The sequence below is a fragment of the Lolium rigidum genome, chromosome 2 (assembly GCF_022539505.1).
Source record: "Lolium rigidum isolate FL_2022 chromosome 2, APGP_CSIRO_Lrig_0.1, whole genome shotgun sequence".
In the NCBI taxonomy this organism is placed as follows: domain Eukaryota; kingdom Viridiplantae; phylum Streptophyta; class Magnoliopsida; order Poales; family Poaceae; genus Lolium; species Lolium rigidum.
This window is the reverse complement of record NC_061509.1, coordinates 271,658,866-271,679,058: the sequence shown is the minus strand read 5'-3', so window position 1 is coordinate 271,679,058 and position 20,193 is coordinate 271,658,866. Positions and strand designations below refer to the sequence as shown.

The 20,193-nt window shown below is 44.3% G+C and overlaps 2 protein-coding genes across 2 annotated transcripts; both read left to right on the top strand.

Moving 5' to 3' along the window:
* The first annotated feature begins 6,849 nt into the window (after positions 1 to 6,849).
* Positions 6,850 to 13,079, top strand: LOC124693446 (translation initiation factor eIF-2B subunit epsilon-like). Its single transcript, XM_047226923.1, has 15 exons — positions 6,850 to 7,007; positions 7,090 to 7,329; positions 7,991 to 8,305; positions 8,435 to 8,542; positions 8,671 to 8,863; positions 9,167 to 9,429; positions 9,560 to 9,689; positions 9,805 to 9,878; positions 10,017 to 10,262; positions 10,338 to 10,411; positions 11,038 to 11,129; positions 11,452 to 11,534; positions 12,010 to 12,081; positions 12,232 to 12,357; positions 12,773 to 13,079. The coding sequence occupies exons 1-15, from the start codon at positions 6,870 to 6,872 to the stop codon at positions 12,818 to 12,820; spliced, it is 2,202 nt and encodes a 733-aa protein (XP_047082879.1). The 5' UTR covers positions 6,850 to 6,869; the 3' UTR covers positions 12,821 to 13,079.
* A 4,078-nt stretch (positions 13,080 to 17,157) lies between these two features.
* LOC124688789 (putative F-box protein PP2-B12) lies at positions 17,158 to 19,193 on the top strand. Its single transcript, XM_047222421.1, has 3 exons — positions 17,158 to 17,490; positions 17,607 to 17,728; positions 18,581 to 19,193. Exons 1-3 carry the CDS (start codon positions 17,209 to 17,211, stop codon positions 19,098 to 19,100), a joined length of 924 nt encoding a protein of 307 aa, XP_047078377.1. The 5' UTR covers positions 17,158 to 17,208; the 3' UTR covers positions 19,101 to 19,193.
* Positions 19,194 to 20,193: the final 1,000 nt, after the last annotated feature.

Below are 20,193 nucleotides of genomic sequence, written 5' to 3'. Positions count from 1 at the left end.
TAGAGAAGAACATTGGGCCACTAACTAAAGCCATGATCCATGGTGGAAGTTTCAGTTTTGGACAAATATCCTCAATCTCATATGAGAAAATTAATAATTGTTGAATGCTTATGCATAAAAGAGGAGTCCATTATCTCGTTGTCTATGTTGTCCCGGTATGGATGTCTAAGTTGAGAATAATCAATAGCGAGAAATCCGATGCGAGCTTTCTCCTTAGACCTTTGTACAGGCGGCATAGAGGTACCCCTTTGTGACACTTGGTTAAAACATATGTATTGCAAAGATAATCCAGGTAATCCGAGCTAATTAGGACAAGGTGCGGGCACTATTAGTATACTATGCATGAGGCTTGCAACTTGTAGGATATAATTTACATAACACATATGCTTTATTACTACCGTTGACAAAATTGTTTCTTGTTTTCAAAACCAAAGCTCTAGCACAAATATAGCAATCAATGCTTCCCTCTGCGAAGGGCCTTTCTTTTACTTTTATTGTTGAGTCGGTTCACCTATCTCTCTCCACCTCAAGAAGCAAACACTTGTGTGAACTGTGCATTGATTCCTACATACTTGCATATTGCACTTGTTATATTACTTTGCATTGACAATTATCCATGAGATATACATGTTACAAGTTGAAAGCAACCGCTGAAACTTAATCTTCCTTTGTGTTGCTTCAATACCTTTACTTTGAATTATTGCTTTATGAGTTAACTCTTATGCAAAACTTATTGATGCTTGTCTTGAAGTACTATTCTTGAAAAGTCTTTGCTATATGATTCATTTGTTTACTCATGTCATTTACATTGTTTGGATCGCTGCATTCATTACATATGCTTACAATAGTATGATCAAGGTTATGATGGCATGTCACTCAGAAATTATCTTTGTTATCGTTTACTGCTCGGGACGAGCAGGAACTAAGCTTGGGGATGCTGATACGTCTCCGACGTATCGATAATTTCTTATGTTCCATGCCACATTATTGATGATATCTACATGTTTTATGCATACTTTATGTCATATTTATGCATTTTCCGAGCACTAACCTATTAACGAGATGCCGAAGAGCTAGTTGCTTGTTTTACTGCTGTTTTTGGTTTCAGAAATCCTAGTAAGGAAATATTCTCGGAATTGGACGAAATCAACGCCCAGGGGCCTATTTTGCCACGAAGCTTCCAGAAGACCGAAGGGAAGACGAAGTGGGGCCACGGGGAGCCGCCACACTAGGGCGGCACGGCCCAAGGGGGGCCCGCGCGGCCCTAGCGTGTGGGGCCCCCGTGATGCCTCCTGACCTGCCCTTCCGCCTACAAATAGTCTTCGTCGCGAAACCCCCGAGCATCGAGAGCCACGATACGGAAAACCTTCCGGAGACGCCGCCGCCAATCCCATCTCGGGGGATTCAGGAGATCGCCTCCGGCACCCTGCCGGAGAGGGGAATCATCTCCCGGAGGACTCTTCACCGCCATGGTCACCTCCGGAGTGATGAGTGAGTAGTTCACTCCTGGACTATGGGTCCATAGCAGTAGCTAGATGGTTGTCTTCTCCTAATTATGCTTCATTGTCGGGTCTTGTGAGCTGCCTAACATGATCAAGATCATCTATCTGTAATGCTATATGTTGTGTTTGTTGGGATCCGATGGATAGAGAATACTATGCTATGTTGATTATCAATCTATTACCTATGTGTTGTTTATGATCTTGCATGCTCTCCGTTATTAGTAGAGGCTCTGGCCAAGTTTTACTCTTAACTCCAAGAGGGAGTATTTATGCTCGATAGTGGGTTCATGCCTCCATAAATCTGGAACGATGTGACGGAAAGTTCTAAGGTTGTGGATGTCTTGTTGCCACTAGGGATAAAACATTGATGCTATGTCCGAGGATGTAGTTATTGATTACATTACGCACCATACTTAATGCAATTGTCCGTTGTTTGCAACTTAATACCGGAAGGGGTTCGGATGATAACCTGAAGGTGGACTTTTTAGGCATAGATGCATGTCTGGATAGCGGTCTATGTACTTTGTCGTAATGCCCAATTAAATCTCACAATATTCATCATATCATGTATGTGCATTGTCATGCCCTCTCTATTTGTCAATTGCCCAACTATAATTTGTTCACCCAACATGTTATTTATCTTATGGGAGAGACACCTCTAGTGAACTGTGGACCCCGGTCCTATTCTTTTACATCGATACAATCTACTTGCAATACTTGTTCTACTTGTTCTCTCGCAAACAATCATCATCCACACTATACATCTAATCCTTTGTTACAGCAAGCCGGTGAGATTGACAACCTCACTCGTTTCGTTGAGGCAAAGTACTTTGGTTGTGTTGTGCACGTTCCACGTTGGCGCCGGAATCCCCGGTGTTGCGCCGCACTACATCTCGCCGCCATCAACCTTCAACGTGCTTCTTGGCTCCTACTTGGTTCGATAAACCTTGGTTTCTTACCGAGGGAAAACTTGCCGCTGTACGTATCACACCTTCCTCTTGGGGTTCCCAACGGTCGCGTGCTGTACGCGTATCGAAATCCACTCAACACGATAAAAGAGGCAATGTGAAATAAAAGGCAGAATCTGTCAAAACGAACAGTCCGTAAAGACGAATTTTTTCGAGGCACTTAACATGCTCGGATGGAAAAGCTCCAGTTGAACGAAAGTTGCGTACATATCTGAGGATCAAGCATGAATTGTTTCAGCATTTTACGAGTTTCCTACGGAGAGATCAACTCAAATTCGTGACAGACTAAAAATCTGTTTCTGCGCAGAAATCCAAATCTAGTATCAACTTTACTATCAAAGACTTTACTTGGCACAACAATGCAATAAAATAAAGATACAAAGGTATTGCTACAGTAGTAACAAGCACCTTGACTCAAATATAAAACAAAAATTGCAGAAGTAAAACAATGGGTTGTCTCCCATAAGCGCTTTTCTTTAACGCCTTTCGACTAGGCGCGAAAGTGTAAATCAAGTATTATCAAGAGAAGAAGCATCAACGAGAGGAGTTTTGAGTTTTCTCAACTATGCATTGTATCTTATCTATGTAAGAAACTCCTCTTTCATTACTCTTAGGCTTACTATCCTCCTCAAACAAATTTTTAGGAACAATCCAATCAAAATTCTTTTCTAGTGCCTCATGCATTCCTATGAGTTTATAAGGTATTGGTATTTTAATCTCCCCCTCACAATTGGCTTCATTAGTGTATTTTAGCATATCTTTTTCCATCTTTTCAAGGGTATTTTAAAAATTGGTATAAAGGCTAAGTATCTTATGTTGAATAAAGACTTTCCTAGCTTCTCTAGCTACATCACCAAATTCTTTAAGAAGGGTTTCTAAAACAAAATCTTTCTTTTCTCCTTCTTCCATATCACAGAGTGTAAGAAACATATGTTGCATTATAGGATTAAGATTGACAAATCTAGCTTCCAACATGTGCACTAAAGAGGCAGTAGCAATTTCATAATTAGGAGCAAGTTCCACCAAGGATCTATCTTCAAAATCTTTAACCGTACTAACATGAGTGAAAAATTCTTCTATATTATCTCTTCCAATGATAGACCCATGCCCTACCGATATATCTTTCAAAGTAAACTTAGGGAGAAGCATGATGAAATAAACAAAGGTAAACTGATAAATAAAGTAAATGCAAGTAAATGAAATAAACAAAGGTAAACTGATATAAAGAAAGCAAACAAGACAGAAAATAAAATAAAGCAAGACAATAAACAAAGTAAAGAGATTGGGTGTGAGAGACTCCCCTTGCAGCGTGTCTTGATCTCCCCGGCAACGGCGCCAGAAAAATGCTTGATGGCGCGTGAAGCACACGTCCGTTGAGAACCCCAAGAGGAAGGTGTGATGCGTACAGCAGCAAGTTTTCCCTCAGTAAGAAACCAAGGTTATCGAACCAGTAGGAGATGAAGGCCACGTGAAGGTTGTTGGTGAAGGAGTGTAATGCGGCGCAACACCAGTGATTCCGGCGCCAACGTGGAACCTGCACAACACAATCAAAATACTTTGCCCCAACTTAACAGATGAGGTTGTCAATCTCACCGACTTGCTGTAAACAAAGGATTAAACGTATGGTGTGGAGAATGATGTTTGCTTGCAAAGAACAACGAGAGAACAATGATTGCGGTATGTTGTATTTCAGATGTAAAAGAATGGACCGGGGTCCACAGTTCACTAGCGATGTCTCTCCAATAAGATAAATAACATGTTGGGTGAACAAATTACGGTTGGGCAATTGACAAATAGAGATGGCATAACAATGCACATACATATCATGATTACTACTATGAGATTTACTTAGGGCATTACGATAAAGTACATAGACCGCTATCCAGCATGCATCTATGCCTAAAAAATCCACCTTCGGGTTAACATCCGCACCCCTTCCAATATTAAGTTGCAAACAACAGACAATTGCATTAAGTATTGTGCGTAATGTAAACAATACAAATATCCTTAGACAAAGCATTGATGTTTTATCCCTAGTGGCAACAACACATCCACAACCTTACAACTTTCTGTCACTGTACCAGATTCAATGGAGGCATGAACCCACTATCGAGCATAAATACTCCCTCTTGGAGTCACAAGTATCAACTTGGCCAGAGCCTCTACTAGCAACGGAGAGCATGCAAGAACATAAATAACATATATGATAGATCAATAATCAACTTGACATAGTATTCCATATTCATCGGATCCCAACAAACACAACATGTAGCGCATTACAAATAGATGATCTTGATCATGATAGGCAGCTTACAAGATCTAAACATGATAGCACAAGAGGAGAAGACAACCATCTAGCTACTGCTATGGACCCATAGTCCAAGGATGAACTACTCACGCATCAGTCCGGAGGCGGGCATGGTGATGTAGAGCCCTCCGGTGATGATTCCCCTCCCCGGCGAGGTGCCGGAGGCGATCTTCGGAACCCCGAGATGGGGTTGACGGCGCGGCGTCTCGGTAACTTTTCTCGTATCGTGGCTCTTGGTACTAGGGTTTTCACGACGGAAGGATTATATAGGCGAAGGGGCGGAGTCGGGGACGCCCGAGGGCCCACCCCATATGGCGGCGCGGCCGGGGGTGGGGCCGCGCCCCTATGGTGTGGCCGCCTCGTTGCCCCTCTTCGTCTCCTCTTTGGTGTTCGGGAAGACTACGTGGAAAATAAGACCGTGGGCTTTTGTTTCGTCCAATTCCGAGAATATTTCCTGTGTAGGATTTCGAAACCAAAAACAGCAGAAAACGGGAAGCGACGCTTCGGCATCTTGTTAATAGGTTAGTACGGAAAATGCATCAAAATAATGTAAAGTGTATATAAAACATGTGAGTATTGTCATAAAACTAGCATGGAACATAAGAAATTATAGATACGTTTGAGACGTATCAGTCTCCAGTGAGCAACGTCACAAAGGCCTAGCCCACTTACACTAAGGGATTTTCTCAAGGCGGAAATCGTACCTTTACAAGGTTCTTGGGGCACACATCCACAACTGAATCGGAGACTCCCAATAGTTGTAACAACAACAACAAACAAAAATAAATCAAGCACAAACAACTAGGGTTTCCAAATGGAACAGTAGCAAAGGGGCCCTCAAGAAAATGAGTGGAAAATGCAAATAGCTTTGGTGAAGATGTAGATCCGGGTCTTCTCCTTTAATTCTCCAAAGATCAAGGGCTTTGGATGGTTGGAGGAGGAGATCTAGTAATTATTGTGGGTCAACAATGGTGAGATCTTCTTTTGGAACGTGCAACCTCTTCCATTGGGGAAGAGGGCTATTTATATGAGTATGTGCTTCAGATATGACCGTTGTGGACGTTTTTGTGTAATACTGTAAGTACGTGCCACAAGGGCCGGAAGTTCCGATTAGGTTGCTCCTTCCTGCTGACCTAATGCTGCTACCGTCGCAGGTGGAACAAGGACGGTAGTACCGGCGAGCGGTACTACCGACCAAGTTCCGGCCTTTCCGGAAGTAGGACTTGAAGTAGGGCGACAGTACCGGTCGTCGGTGCTACCAGCCAACTTCCTTCCGAGTCCTTTTCTGCGTGCTGTGCTGTTGCCGCTGACAGAGGAATCTGGGCGGTAGTTCCGCCAGCACTGGCTGGAGCAAAAAACACAACAGCTTCTTTTTTTTTGAGTGATCTATTCCAGCACAGAAATGTGTAGCATCTTTCTATATAACTGTATGCAACAACACACATAAACTTGTACCTGTATTGACTTCAAACACACAAAACTCATAAGAACGGAAAATGTTCTTTTAGTCAGAGACAAACCCGTGGTTCTAATTTTATGAATAAAGCTTATTATGGTCACATTTCGGTTATAAATGAGCTATTCTTATTTTATCTTGATGAGTCATTTATTAAATATTAAAAATACCGAAAGATAACCAAACTTAATAATGATATCATTTTGAATGACACTACTGTTTTAAATCATGTTGATATTATGTGTTTCATTCCGATGAATCACAAGGTCTTTAGATATTTGATTTTTTGGCGCATATATGTTATACCTCATGAGTAATAACTTTACGTTCCGATAAAATAGAATGTGCGTTAAATTATATAGAGTACCATACATTATGATGTAGTATTGGATTTTAGCAAGTAGTGGATATAACTATTTCGTAAAACTTTAGGCGGGCTGGACGGATGGCTTAATCTGGTATGAACTTTGCTAGACTAGGTCTAGGAGTAGAAAAGGGCCCAAACTCCAAAGCCCAGGTAGATCCACTGCGCCTCCCTCCTGTCCTGCCACACTCACGGCGGCGACGACGGCGCCAGCGACCCAAACCTAAACCTTCCCCAACCCGCCGCCGCCACCGCCACCGCCGCCGCAGCCATGTCCCAGAAGAAGTCGCGCGGCGGAGCCTCCGCCGGAGACGACGCCGACGAGCTCTCGCGCTCGCCCCTCCAGGCCGTGCTCCTCGCCGACAGCTTCACGCTCAAGTTCCGCCCCATCACCCTCGAGCGCCCCAAGGTACTGCATCCCGCCCCCCAAACCCCGCCGCGGGCGCCGCCGCCCCCAATCGGACCTGAATTGAACTACGCTGCCTCCGCAGGTGCTGCTGCCGCTGGTGAACGTGCCGATGATCGACTACACGCTGTCGTGGCTGGAGACCTCGGGCGTGGAGGAGGTCTTCGTCTTCTGCTGCGCGCACGCGCAGCAGGTCAAGGAGCACCTGCAGGACGCCGGCTGGACCGGGAAGCCCGCGGCCCGCGAGATGGCCGTCAGAACCGTTGAGTCGCACGACGCCATCAGCGCAGGCGACGCGCTCCGCGTCATGTACGGCCGCGGCGTTGTGAGTCTCCGATCTCCACACTTTCCGTGACTTATGAAGCACTGCGGTATCAGTATTAGTTCTTGGTGTCCTTCTTACTGATTAACAATTTATCTTAGGGTAGACAATTGATTTAGACCTGGTGGTTAACATATGTGAAATTGGACAAAACTTTGGGTGTCATTCCAGTTTATTCAAGGAAAATAGATAATAACTGTACTACCTTGTGTCATAACAGTTAATTTCAGTGGCTTCCCATTGAGTACTGGTTGTCTCGATAGTCTGGATCTGGGAAAGAGTTACAATCAGCAAGAGACCGATGAAAAAAATGACCATATTATTTTCTAGTCAGAGGTAAACCTAGTGTTGGTTTTTGTGCCAAATGGCTATAACCAAAAAGTTGGTTTTAGGTTTTAACTATTAAATCATACTGAACGTATTAGGTTAGCGGAATCTTGATATTTTTCAAGCGTTTAGCTCTGTGATTGTGTTGCCTGCTTAGAATAGTATTGCGTGTCTGATTCTTTTTGCCCAAGTAGCTGTAGCTTGTGTCTCAATTATTACTACACATGTATAGTGCAGTCTTACTTTCTCGCTTCTTGTCCCATTCTCAAAGTTTCATGCACTACTGCCATTTCGTTTACGCTTTCAGTTGTTTGATGCTTCCATCCCTTTTATGTAGATAAATGGGGATTTTATCCTCATCAGTGGTGATACAATCAGCAACATGAGCTTGAAAGATGCTCTCCAGGAGCACAAGGACAGAAGGAAAAAGGACCCGCTTGCTGTTATGACTATGATTATAAAGCAGTCAAAACCTTCAGTACTGACGCAGCAGACACGTCTGGGGAATGATGAAATTGTTATGGCTATAGCTCCTGAGACCAAGGAGCTACTTTATTACGAGGATAGAGCTGATGCCTCACACCTGTGCGTGACAATTGATAAAGATATACTGGCCAGTAATCCTACTCTCCAGTTGCATAATAACATGGAGGTTTGCTTTCAAACTTGTTAATTCAACAATGGATACATGGTTTTCTCTAAGCTCAGGTTTTGCTATTTCATTGCAAGATCAGGAATAGATATTCTTCAATACTTCACATATTTTTCCTTTTTGGGACAGGATTGCTATATTGATATCTGCTCGCCGGAAGTCCTTAGTCTTTTTACCGACAACTTTGACTATCAACATCTCCGGCGTCATTTTGTGAAGGGTTTACTAGTTGACGATGTAAGTCCATTCACCACCTGTTGACCTATGTAAGACAAGAAACCATGATGCTTGTTCTTAGTGCAGTATCATCATTCTGCTATAATGTATCATTTCTTACAATCAAAATGGCTTGCCAATCTTTCCAGATTATGGGGTACAAAATTTATACTCATGAAATACACTCCAGCTATGCCGCAAGAGTAGATAATTTCAGGAGCTATGATACAGTGAGTAAAGATATAATACAAAGATGGACATACCCTATGGTGCCTGATGTGTTATCCTTTGGTAACTGCCATGAAATGAAACTACATCGGCAAGGAATTTACAAGGCAGCAGGTATGCTCATTGAAAGGATAATTCCACAAAGATTTATTTTTGCCCCCCTGATTCATTGTTCACTAGATGAAGTTATTGAATCATTATGTTTGATTTGGGATGAAGAGAGGTTGCAGATATTAGTTGCCAGTAATATTAAAATGCTTTCTAATGTTACATGGGCTGTTTTAAACTGTGATTTTTGTTTCTTGGGCATGATTTTTTACCTACCACTTAGTTGTGCAGGTATATTTCAATCCAGTAAATTGTATAACATCACCTTTCTACATATGAAAATTTTCACATAATTCACATCTTTTCCAGATGTAACATTGTCGCATTCTGCACATATTGGTGCGAATTCTGTTATTGGCAATGGTACAAATATCGGGGAGCAGTGCAAGGTATCAAATTCAGTCATTGGGGAAGGTTGCAGTATTGGGAAAAACGTTCTTATTCACGGGTCCTATATATGGGATAATGTCATAATTGAAGATGGATGCAAAGTGAGTAACTCCTTAGTCTGCGATGACGTTCATTTAAGGGCAGGTGCTGTTGTTGAGCCTGGCTGCATATTGTCATTTAAGGTATTTTGCTATATATAATATTTTGTTTCTATGCTATTTATTTTTCATTTAGGAACAGACTAAACCAGTTGTAACTTTCTACTGTGCAGTCTTGCTCATATGAATTACATTCTTATTTGTATTATTTCAGATTAAAGTTGGAAAGAATGTTGTTGTTCCCGCCTATTCAAAAGTTTCACTACTTGAAAAGCCTTCAAATGAAGATAGTGATGAGGAACTTGAGTATGCTGATACCAATTCTGCAGTTACAGATAGTCCACGTAAGTTTGTAGATCCTAAAGTTTCCATTACTTGTTTATGCAAGTCTTTTTTGTTTTCTTCGCATGGCGATGCAAATCTGTAACACTCATGTTTTACTTCGAACTTGGTTTGCAGCCTTTTCCAGCATGAGGAATAATGCCGACCACCCTACTGTCGAATCTGAAGATGAAGACTTGGGGGCATCTGAGGTATCACTCTAGTCTTAGCTGGTGCAGAGATTTCCTTTAATGTGTGCTTTGCCATTACTGTGTGGTTGTCAGGATTTCCAGGAACCCTGGTGATATATTTATCATGTCTTGATCTGTGCTGTTTATGATATTGCTTAGACTGGTACCTCTGGTGTCCTTGGTTACATATGGGCAAGTGGTGATACTGGAACTCAGGAGGAGTGGAGACAATCAATTGCTCCAATTCCTAAAGAAAAACTTCAAGAGTTGCAGCATGCTATTGCTGTTGATGACGCCGATGGATCAGAAGAAGACTTGAACAACCGTCTACGTGAAGCAGACCATGACAATGATTCCGAGATTAGTGTGGTTGAGGATGATGATTATACTAAGTTTGAGAAAGAGGTTAGTATAGCATAAAATTGGGATTTTCATACTGTTTTTATTTCCCCCCTTTGCTGATTGGTTTACCCTACTTAGGTCGAAGAGACATTCCAACGAGCACTTGATGGGGTTCATCAAGACAACTTGATACTAGAAATTAATGCGCTCAGGTGTAAACTCTTTTCTGTTCCACTGGAATATGTATGGATTTCGAGATATATACAATTAGAACACATATAAGTCAGTTTGTCCAGGACAACATTTACTTTGGTTCTCTCACTGTTCTCTTTTTCTTTTTCTTTTTCGGGCAGCAATGGAAACACAAGCAGATGAAAGGGCAGTTTAATGAAAAAAAGAATTGAAATATACATATCACTTTTTCCCCATATGTAACATATAACTAGCTGGAAAGTCATATTCTACTTACAATTTATTCTTCAGGAACATCACACCATCTCAAATGGCAAACAATATTTACTTTCAATGTTAATTAAGCATGTGAATTTGGATTAACATTCTGTTTCCTAACCACTAGTTTTGCTCATGTAGAGTATGAAAGATGTTTGCAGTGTCTTGTTCTAATTTATGGCTTGACCGTGATGAATTAGTTGTTCTCTTTGATTTTTCGTCATATGATTTTCTAGTTGTTTGGTCAAAGTTACATATGCAGGTGCCTGTCGTTTTTGATAAAAGCCATCTATTCAACATTCAAATCACCAACAGATTATGCCAGTTCTTTAGTTTTGTCTATCTTGTTATATTCAGCATGGCTGATTATGTTGTTTGCGATTTTCAGGTTGTCTTATAGCCTTCAGCATGCAGATTGTGCTGGAGCAGTTTTTTATTCGATCATGAGGAGTGCACTAGTGGCTGCACAATCTACTACTGGTATGATTTATAGGTCATAATTTATAGTTTTATGAACTTGAAACTGGGATTATGATTTGGTCATTAGCTATTTGCCTGTTTTAACTGTAATTGAAAAGACCCAGTTTAGTGAGGAGATTAGCTTGGATATTTGGTTTTGGTAGAGACTTTATCGGATTTGCACAAAATATTACATTTCGTCTATCGCAAACATGACCGAATCATTCTTACTGGAGAACTTATGTGTTGTAGAGTTTTTAATATAGGATGCTTCTCCCTATAGCTGTTAGATCCTGAACACTGGTAACATAAGCTTGTTTATCTTGCTTCCCTCTTTATACAGAGAGTCTTCTAAAGGCAACTGCAGATGCGCTTACCAAGTGGAGGGACCTTTTACGCAATTACACCAAGACGGTTGATGAGGAGGTATGGCTCAACGATATACTGGATGAATACCTTGAAGTCTGCATAAGTATCATATGCTGAAAATTTTGAACTTAGGTCTGCACAAATAGTTTCAGGTTTAATGATTTTAAAGTAGTGTTCTGTCCAATGTATCTGTTGTCAGGTTTAATCATGTCTACAGTTTTCTTCAATATTTTAGTCAGCGTGGGTTGCTTTCTTATCTATTTCGAGCATATGACAAATCCTAACTGAAATGACCCTGTATGTAATTGGTAGTATGGTAGTTGTGGTGATCCGAATACCAGATTTCTGTGTTGGAGCATGAGCACTCTGTCAGGGCCTCTGTTGCGAGTTTTAGGGCCAGTCTGAAAATTGGGTGCCCCACGGATTTTTACAAAAGAAACATGCATGAGTTATTCCTTATTATTGTGTGACTTAGTGTCTTTGTCATTTGATATTTGAAATGGCCTAAATGAATCATTTTGTGATGATGCAGATGGAAATACTTTTGAAGTTTGAGGAAATGTGTCAAGATATCACAAAAGAATTCTCTGCACTTTTTTCAAAGGTAAAGTACTATTTAATTGCAGACAGGTCATTTATATTTTTATTGACCATATATATCTGTTGTTTTCTTTGCATCGCTGGGTGGTGTGCACTATTTGGAAATTTATGATGCTGTTTTTGTTGGTTTCGATAATTTTGCTATTGATCGCAGATATTGCCTTATCTCTATGATAAGGAGCTAGTTAGCGAAGATGCAATTTTGAGATGGGCGGAAGAAAAAGCGAATGCCGATGAGTCTGATAAAGTTTTCGTTAAACAGTCTGATGCTTTTATTCAGGTATATCTGCTCCACTAAAGCTGAGTTTTCCCTTTTCATTTTGCATGACATTTACAGAACCAATATAAGTTATTGCATGATCACTGTACCAGTTTTCAGTCCACATATATTCATGGCGTATTAATGTCTTTCTATCTCTTTAGTTATTTTCTCTGATCTGAAATCTTCCGTCATAACCTAACCATTCTTCTTGAACTATTACACTTTACTCTTGTTGTTTATTGCTTTTAAATTTAGCTGATTGTCTTAAATCACTCTGTGACGACAGTAGTATTTTATCCACCAACCGTGTACCATCTATGGAGTTGACATGACAAAAACTCAACAATATGATATGATTATCAAAATCAACTTCCGATGAGATCTTCACTTGTCTTAAGTATACTAACTTCTCACCAATTCCTTTTCTTGGCAGTGGCTTAAGGAAGCTGAAGAAGAGGAGGATGAAGATGAAGAAGAGTAGATTTGTAGCCCATACTTGCACCCTTTTCCAACCTCAGAGGGGTGCCGCGTTCGTTGTCCAATTTGAGTGGTTTCCTGGCGAGTTTGCAGCCGGAAAGTTTTGGAAGCTCGATGTACATTACATAATCCCAGTTTTGTCCCTAACCAATCGGAGGAGGAAAAAACATTTGCCCATGAGGCATGGGCCACCGCTGAACAACTGCAGAGTGTAGATATATGTATTTCTTCGCCGATGCTTCCATGAAAGCTTGTTTTGCTGATTGTCCGCCCCATGTGTGTTCCTTTGCGCCCAGCACTAGCGCAATCTTTAGCGAAGGCTTTAGTAAGATATGGCCTCCTTTTTTTCCTGGTCTTCTTTCTGCTGTGGGGGATGTAGTGGGGGAGGAAAGCAGGGAGCGGAGTGAGTCTCCCTTGCGCGAAAGGCGGCAATGGATCATGTGGGTTGCGTAGATCCGGCACTAATCTTACCTCAAAAGGGTCCTCGGCTTGTGTTAAAGCACGCTGTTTTCTTAGCTCAGATCCCTAAAGGCCCTATCCTGCTTGGGTGCAGCAAAATCAAAGGTCTTTTATTTTTCTAGGAGCAATATCAAAGGTCGATAGGAAAGAGTTAAAAACGTCCTTGGGGTCTGAAGGAGAAAAGCGCCTGGAGGGATTAGTGAGCGGAGGCTGCGCTAAGCAACCTGTATCGTCGTTCTTCTGCATGTGATGTTTTAATTTTATCTTTTAATAATACTATTTCCCCCTTTGCTGTATATGTATATTTGTTTGTTGTTCAACGGCTGAGATGGCGTTACTCTGACCTTATGAAAGTTTTTGCAATGCCCTCTTTGTTAGGTTCGTTTACTCACCTAACATAACTTTTCAAGATTACCGCCGAATGAGCCTGTAAGGCTCGCCCTCCTTTCGTCTCCGCTCTTACCTGAAGCAAGAAAGTTTATAGAGCAATAATTAGAAGGATGGTAATGAACCCCGTTTGTCCCGCCAACGAAATTATCCATGCAACAAAATTTCTGCGCATGCACGTTAATTTGAAGTTCATCTAAGGGCATCTCCAGCGGCGCGACGCATTTCGGACGTCGAAACGGACGCGTTGCGTCCGTTTGCGTCGGGCCAAATGGTCGAAACCGTCCGGGTGTCCGTTTGCGTCGGGGTGGCTCCAGCGGCACGACGCATAATTTTTTTTTCATTCATACGCCATAATTTTACATGATAAAAAGGACATAAAAGCGTGCTAAAATACGCGCTGTCTACTGGTCGTCGTCGCTGACGAGGTCAATCAGCTGCGGCGTCGGTCATGTAAGCTCGTACGCCGGCGGTGGAGGAGGTACCGCCGCACGGGCAGGAGGCTGTGGCCAGGGATCCCACGCTGGAGCAGTAGGCGGAGCGCGGACGTTGGAACGCGTCGGCGTGGCCGGAGGAGTCGCCGGCCTCCCCGCGCGAGCGCCGACTCGCGGAGCTGGATTGCGAGCCCGTCCCACAAAGCGAGCTCGTTGAGCTTGTCCTGCTCGCTGTTGGCCAGTGCCATGGCAATGGCCTCCTCCTCTGAAATGTCCGGCGGCTGGGTCTCCGGATCCCACGCCGGTCCGCCGTCGTCGTGGTCGTACTGCGGCATGGCCACGTCGCCGTCCTCGTCTGCGTCCTCGTGGTCGTTCTCTTCTTCTTCGGCGGCGATCTCACGCTCAAAGTAGTCTACGTCGGCGAGGTAGGCAGCGCGGCGCCGCGCGTCGAACTCCCACATCCCGAAGGAAATCCAGTTGTAGGAGTTTAGCGCGTACGCCGGATCCTCCCGCAGATCCGGCGGCAAGACCGCGCGGCGGCGGCGCACCTCGTCCCGCCGCTCTCGGCCCTCGCGCGGCACGGGGGGGGGGGGACCGGCACGCGCTGCGAGTTCAGGTACCAGCCCCCTCCCGGCAAGTTCGCGTCCCGCCATGGTACCGGCCGGTTTTCCTCCCATAGCTGCCGCGCGAGGTCAACGCGGACGTACCGGCCGACCTGTGCCTTCTTGCCGGAACGCGAGCCGCTGGCCTCCTGGTCGTTCTTCGTCTTCCGGAACGGCCAACATTTCTTCCCCATGGCGTCGGTGTGGTGGCTACTGTGGGATTTTGGCAATGGTTTTGGTCGGGGAAATGGGCGCCGGCAGCATCCCTTTAAGAGGCTCCGACGCCATCTCGCCTTCAGTGGCCTGCCAGTGCAACGCCTACTAGCTGCGCACGCTCGCGGAAGCCGAGGCACGCCATTAACGCGGCCTCTGCAAAGGCTGCAGCGCGCCGCCCAGAAGTAATACCGCGGAAGACGAAGCAGTTGTGCCGCTGCTAGGAGGGCCCGCACGAGGATCGAGCGGACACTTTGCGCGTCCGCGCAGCGTCCGCCGAGACGCAAACCTGGCGCATATTTGGGCCAGGTTTGCGTCTCCGCGAACGACCCGATCACTTTGCGTCGCTCCGCTGGAGGTGGTGCCACACATATTTCCGATAACGGCGGACACTCGCGCCGCTGGAGATGCCCTAACTCACAAACTTGAAACTACCAAACCCCAAAGGCTCAGCCCAACTATCAAGGCTCCCAGCCGAGCGCTGCCCACTAAATGTTGAATCCCCTTTGACACATCATCAATCCTCACCTGGATTTCTCTGCTCGTCTCGTCTCGACTTCAGTGGCGGCGTGTCGGCAGCCATTTCTTTAAAATATTAACAAGCAACTCGTGAGCGCTTATGAGCGTATAACGAACAAATCCAAAAGCTTGTTATTCGTAATGAGTTTAACGATCTGAGCCTTAATGATCCTGAGCTTACCGAGTCGAGCAACTCATCAGTCCAACCCTATTTGCAGGTAACCGTTGGTGAAAATCCGTGGAATCATATCTGAAGGACGCGTTATCCATGGGTACCCAAGTCCATGCATAAAATTTCCATCCCTAAATACAATGGATGTAGTATATGCTTTAACATTTGGATTTGCCAGGTACCATCTAAAATAGTGGCAAGAACTGCTTAAAAAACAGAAATGACATAAGAGGGGTTGCTATTTCTAACCCTGTATGCCAAAATTTTCTACATATGAATCTTTTCAAAAGTTAAACAGCATAAATTATGACTAGGTTTGTAGAAAAATATAACATCCACGATTAAACCACTGTCCCAGAAGGATGTTTTAACTTGGTCTAAATTCAAATATATCTAGACAATAAATAGTGACTAGATACATCTAAATTTGATAAATATTATACATCCTTTGCGGGGACGGAAAATATAAAATCATATTTTATGATAGTTCTACAAATATTGATTAGATGTGGTAGATGGTAAAATATTTTTTTTTATATATTTGATGAAAACTTTAAAACTACCTATATACACTAAATTTTGGTAGAGAGGGATTATAACCGAATCTAATCTAAGTCATCCAACTTAGAAAATTCCGAGTTCCATCATGGATTAATGTTCTCTAAGTTAGAACAATTTCTCGATGGATCGACTAATACTGAATTTTTGGGTGAGATAATTTCTCATTGGGATGGTGTTATTCAATCTTAGTTGGAGCCTAAGGTAAAACTTGTGACTAGAACGAATCACGAAGCAATCACATTTTTCTCAGTTGTAGCTTATATATAACTAACACGATTACCGAAGCAATCCAATGGTTCTTACGGTTTTTCTTGATTACCACCCCATGCAAGTAGACAAATACCAGTAGCAACCTAAGCATGATAGCACGAATCACGGTGCAATTCTATGGGCCAAAGAGTCCACTTAGTCTATTGAGAATTGTTTTTTTTGGGTAGGGGGGGGGGGGGGGTCTATTAAGAATTGGTAAAACCAAAAAAAAAAAACAATCCATGGTATCGTTGCCGACTTCCAAGCTCTTCCAAATCGAATCCCTCCAAGTCGTATATGTGTTGGATGGAGCTAGAAGGCGGCCGGGGATGACGTTCCTTCGTTCGACACCAAGGAAGCAGAACAAGATACTCCCAAAGCCCAGATGAAGACATGCGCTGCGCCACCGCGTGTCACCAGGCTGTCGCCGAGAAAGCCCCGATCGAAGCATGGCTCGTGCGTGCGGGGCACACCAGAATCTCCTCCGGCTCCGGCTCCGGCTGGAATACCTCACCACTATATACCCTTTTCGTTTTAACAAACCCAGATCCGAGTCAGCAAAGCTACCTAGCTAGCTAAGCTCCGACCCAACCCAAAGCTCGCTCGAGCCACTCACTGTGCCCGTGAGCCTTAGCCCTTAAGCTTCTCTCTCCACCCTCCCTCTCTCGCCGGTCGGGCGGCGCGCGCCATTATAAGTAGCCCGGCCGCGCGCCGCCATTTCCCAATCCATCCACGTACCTGATCACGTACGTTATCAAGGCACAACGTACTCCGAGTCAGCATAGCAGAGCAATACATGGAGAGCGTGGCGGCAGCGGCGGCGATCTACCGGCTGCCGGAGGAGTGCGTTGCTCACGCGATCGCCATGACGACGCCCGGGGACGCGTGCAGCTCCTCGGCCGTGTCGCCGGCGTTCAGGGCCGCGGCCGACTCCGACGCCGTCTGGGACCGGTTCCTGCCGCCCGACCACGCCGCCGTCCTCGCCCGCGCCGACGACGGCGGCCACCGCGAGTGGTCCAAGAAGGAGCTCTTCACGCGGCTCTGCAACCAGCCCGTCCTCCTCGACGGCGCCACCATGGTGCGTGCTTAACTAGTTCTCATTGCTACTAATTCACTTGCATTGTTCGCTAATCATCATGATTAGACGTACTAGGAGAAGTGACTGATCAATGGCTTTGCACGTGTTTAATTTAGAGCTTCGGACTGGACAGACGCAGCGGCGCGAAATGCTGGATGCTGTCGGCAAGGGCGCTGAGCATCGTGTGCGGAGACGACCCTGCGTGCTGGACATGGACTGCCGACCTCCCCGGATCAAGGTACCTAGTACATTCTTCTTCCTGCATATACGATGTACATGTGGGTGTGGCAGCTCTAGGTTGGCTGATAATACGAACTCATCATGCACCGCCAAGTTAGAAAAAAAATGTTATTGCTCTCGCCGATCCATAATTAGCGTCGAGGATTTGGTTTAAATTTAAACTAAATTCCCGACACTTATTATAGATTAGAGGAAGTAGAGTACTTCGAACATTAGTATGTGGTGGAGCAAAGGTTGTTACTTTCAACATGTTTGAGATATAGAGATAGATTAGAATATTCCACAAGATCAGCACACACACATTGGCTGTATGTTCCTTACTTGCCTCCTAAGTACTTAGTAGGTAGTAGTCGATCGCCGTGCCACTACCACCACAACTCAACTATATATATATTTTTCTCAACTCACCAAACGTACGTGTGCTTTTGTTGACCGAATAAATTCCGAAGAACTGAACAAATCTTCGCATGTGTTGCTCTGCTCTACCCCGTGAGTCCGTGACCGTGTTCTTCCTGTTTTATAAAAGCATTTTCTGTTGAAGAGGCCAGGATACCCCTTTTCGAGAAAGAAAACAAAATGGCATTCCCTACACTAATTAAACTGTTCATACACACGTCGGCTTCCAACCTTCCATGCATGCATATGCATGTACGTGGACGCGCGTGGTAGCTAGCCTCCTCATCTGCATGCAGCATGCATGCTGGCAGCTAATGGGCTTGATCAAGTTAATTAAATTAATTACCATAACTAATATAAGCCGTACATTAGCAAACTACTATTTTAATTTGCTAAAATGGCTTATAATTACATTTTTGAACGGTTTCTTAATTTTATATTTTTGTGATTATAGGTTTCCCGAGGTCGCTGAGCTGGTCGACGTGTGCTGGCTGGAGATCACCGGGAAGATGCAGCTCTCGTCGCTCTCTCCCCAGATCACTTACACCGCCTACCTCGTATTCTCCATCGCCGATGACTCCTACGGCCTAGAGTGCAACATCGGCATGCTGCCTCCCAAGGCCACAGTCACCGTCGTCGTCTCTGGTAACACCAAGCCGACATCGATGTCGACGGAGCACACCCTCTGCCTACAACACATGCAGGGGGAGGAGGAGACGACGATGCACCGGCGGAGGCAGGAATACGTGCGGCCATGGAAGAATTACGGGCGAAAGGTGACGAGGGAGGCCGACATGGACATCAGGTGCCCCTGCCAAAGAGTAGATGGGTGGAAGGAGGTTGAGCTAGGCGAGTTTGCCATGGCCGGTGATGAGGGCGTGGTCGAGGTGAGCTTCAAGGAGGTGGAGTGCCGGCGGTGGAAGAGAGGGCTCATCGTGCAGGGCATCGAGATAAGGCCCAAACATGCTAACTAGTGTGTTGATGCCTTGATGGGATTGATTGTCTTTTTTTTTTCTTCGGAGGAGTGCTGATTTTAGAGAAAAAAAAATCAACGCATGCAGCTAGGAAAGGAGTAATGCTAAAATGATCGTCAGCACGTCGACGTATGTGGTTGCACGCACGTTCGGGCAGAGTACAAATAGTATAACTTTTGGACCAATTGAGGTTTGGACGTGGACAGACTGATCGCGATCAACGCATGGGGCCAGGCGGCCAGCAGAGGGTTGTCGTACCTGCAGCTGCAGATTGGAAGATTCATCGGTTCGTTTGGAAAAAGCACATGCTTAAGAATGTATATGTACGTACTATTGTAGCTGCTACATGCATGGTTCATCGCACCCTTAATTTTCATGCATCTTAGCGATGCTACTAGGAAAAGGCATATCTGTAGGCTGTAAGTGGCGTTGCTCTACTGGTAGATAACTTAGAGCATGTCTAACAGCCCCCGTATTTTTTCGCACTACAGGAATGGACGCATACGCCGACGGCCAGCTGCCCTCGGCGTAGCCATGTCTGACCCTCGGCGTAGGCTACGCCGACGGCAGCCCTCGGCGTATGGCGTCGGCGTTTAGGTCCCTCGGCATAGACTCTATTGCCGTCGGCGTAGCCCGGCCCTCGGCGTAGCATGCTACGCCGACGGCAAAACCGTCGGCATACAAATTTTACAAATTTGAATTTTCTTTTTTCCAAAAAAAAGTTCAAAAAAAAAATTCGAAAAAAAATAAAAAAAAGTATATGCCGACGGCAAAGCCCTAGGCATAGAGTTTTAAATTTTTTAAATTTTTAATATTTTTACACCATTTTTTTTTCTTTTTTTTCCTTTTTTTTACTTGTTTATCTTTCACCCATACACTTTTAACTCTAAGTACACTTAATCTTAGGTCAAATTACAATCATGGCTAAACTTCCCAGTCGGTCACCCATCCTCACACTACTCCAACCTCAGCACGCTTAACTTCTTGGTTCCATTCGGATGAGCTTCCGTTAAAGAATTGACTCTTTGCTGATAATAATAGCCTATCAACCCTATTAACCCTTGGACAGTGATGTCACAACTCATTATTTTTG

Bases quoted from the DNA above. Each gene is read 5' to 3' on its own strand.
- LOC124693446 (XM_047226923.1), top strand. From the start codon at position 6,870: ATGTCCCAGAAGAAGTCGCGCGGCGGAGCCTCCGCCGGAGACGACGCC. The intron at 8,864-9,166 runs GTATGCTCATTG...CATCTTTTCCAG, and splicing joins AGGAATTTACAAGGCAGCAG to ATGTAACATTGTCGCATTCT. The intron at 10,412-11,037 runs GTGTAAACTCTT...TGCGATTTTCAG, and splicing joins CTAGAAATTAATGCGCTCAG to GTTGTCTTATAGCCTTCAGC.
- LOC124688789 (XM_047222421.1), top strand. From the start codon at position 17,209: ATGGAGAGCGTGGCGGCAGCGGCGGCGATCTACCGGCTGCCGGAGGAG. The intron at 17,491-17,606 runs GTGCGTGCTTAA...TGTTTAATTTAG, and splicing joins TCCTCGACGGCGCCACCATG to AGCTTCGGACTGGACAGACG. The intron at 17,729-18,580 runs GTACCTAGTACA...TTGTGATTATAG, and splicing joins GCCGACCTCCCCGGATCAAG to GTTTCCCGAGGTCGCTGAGC.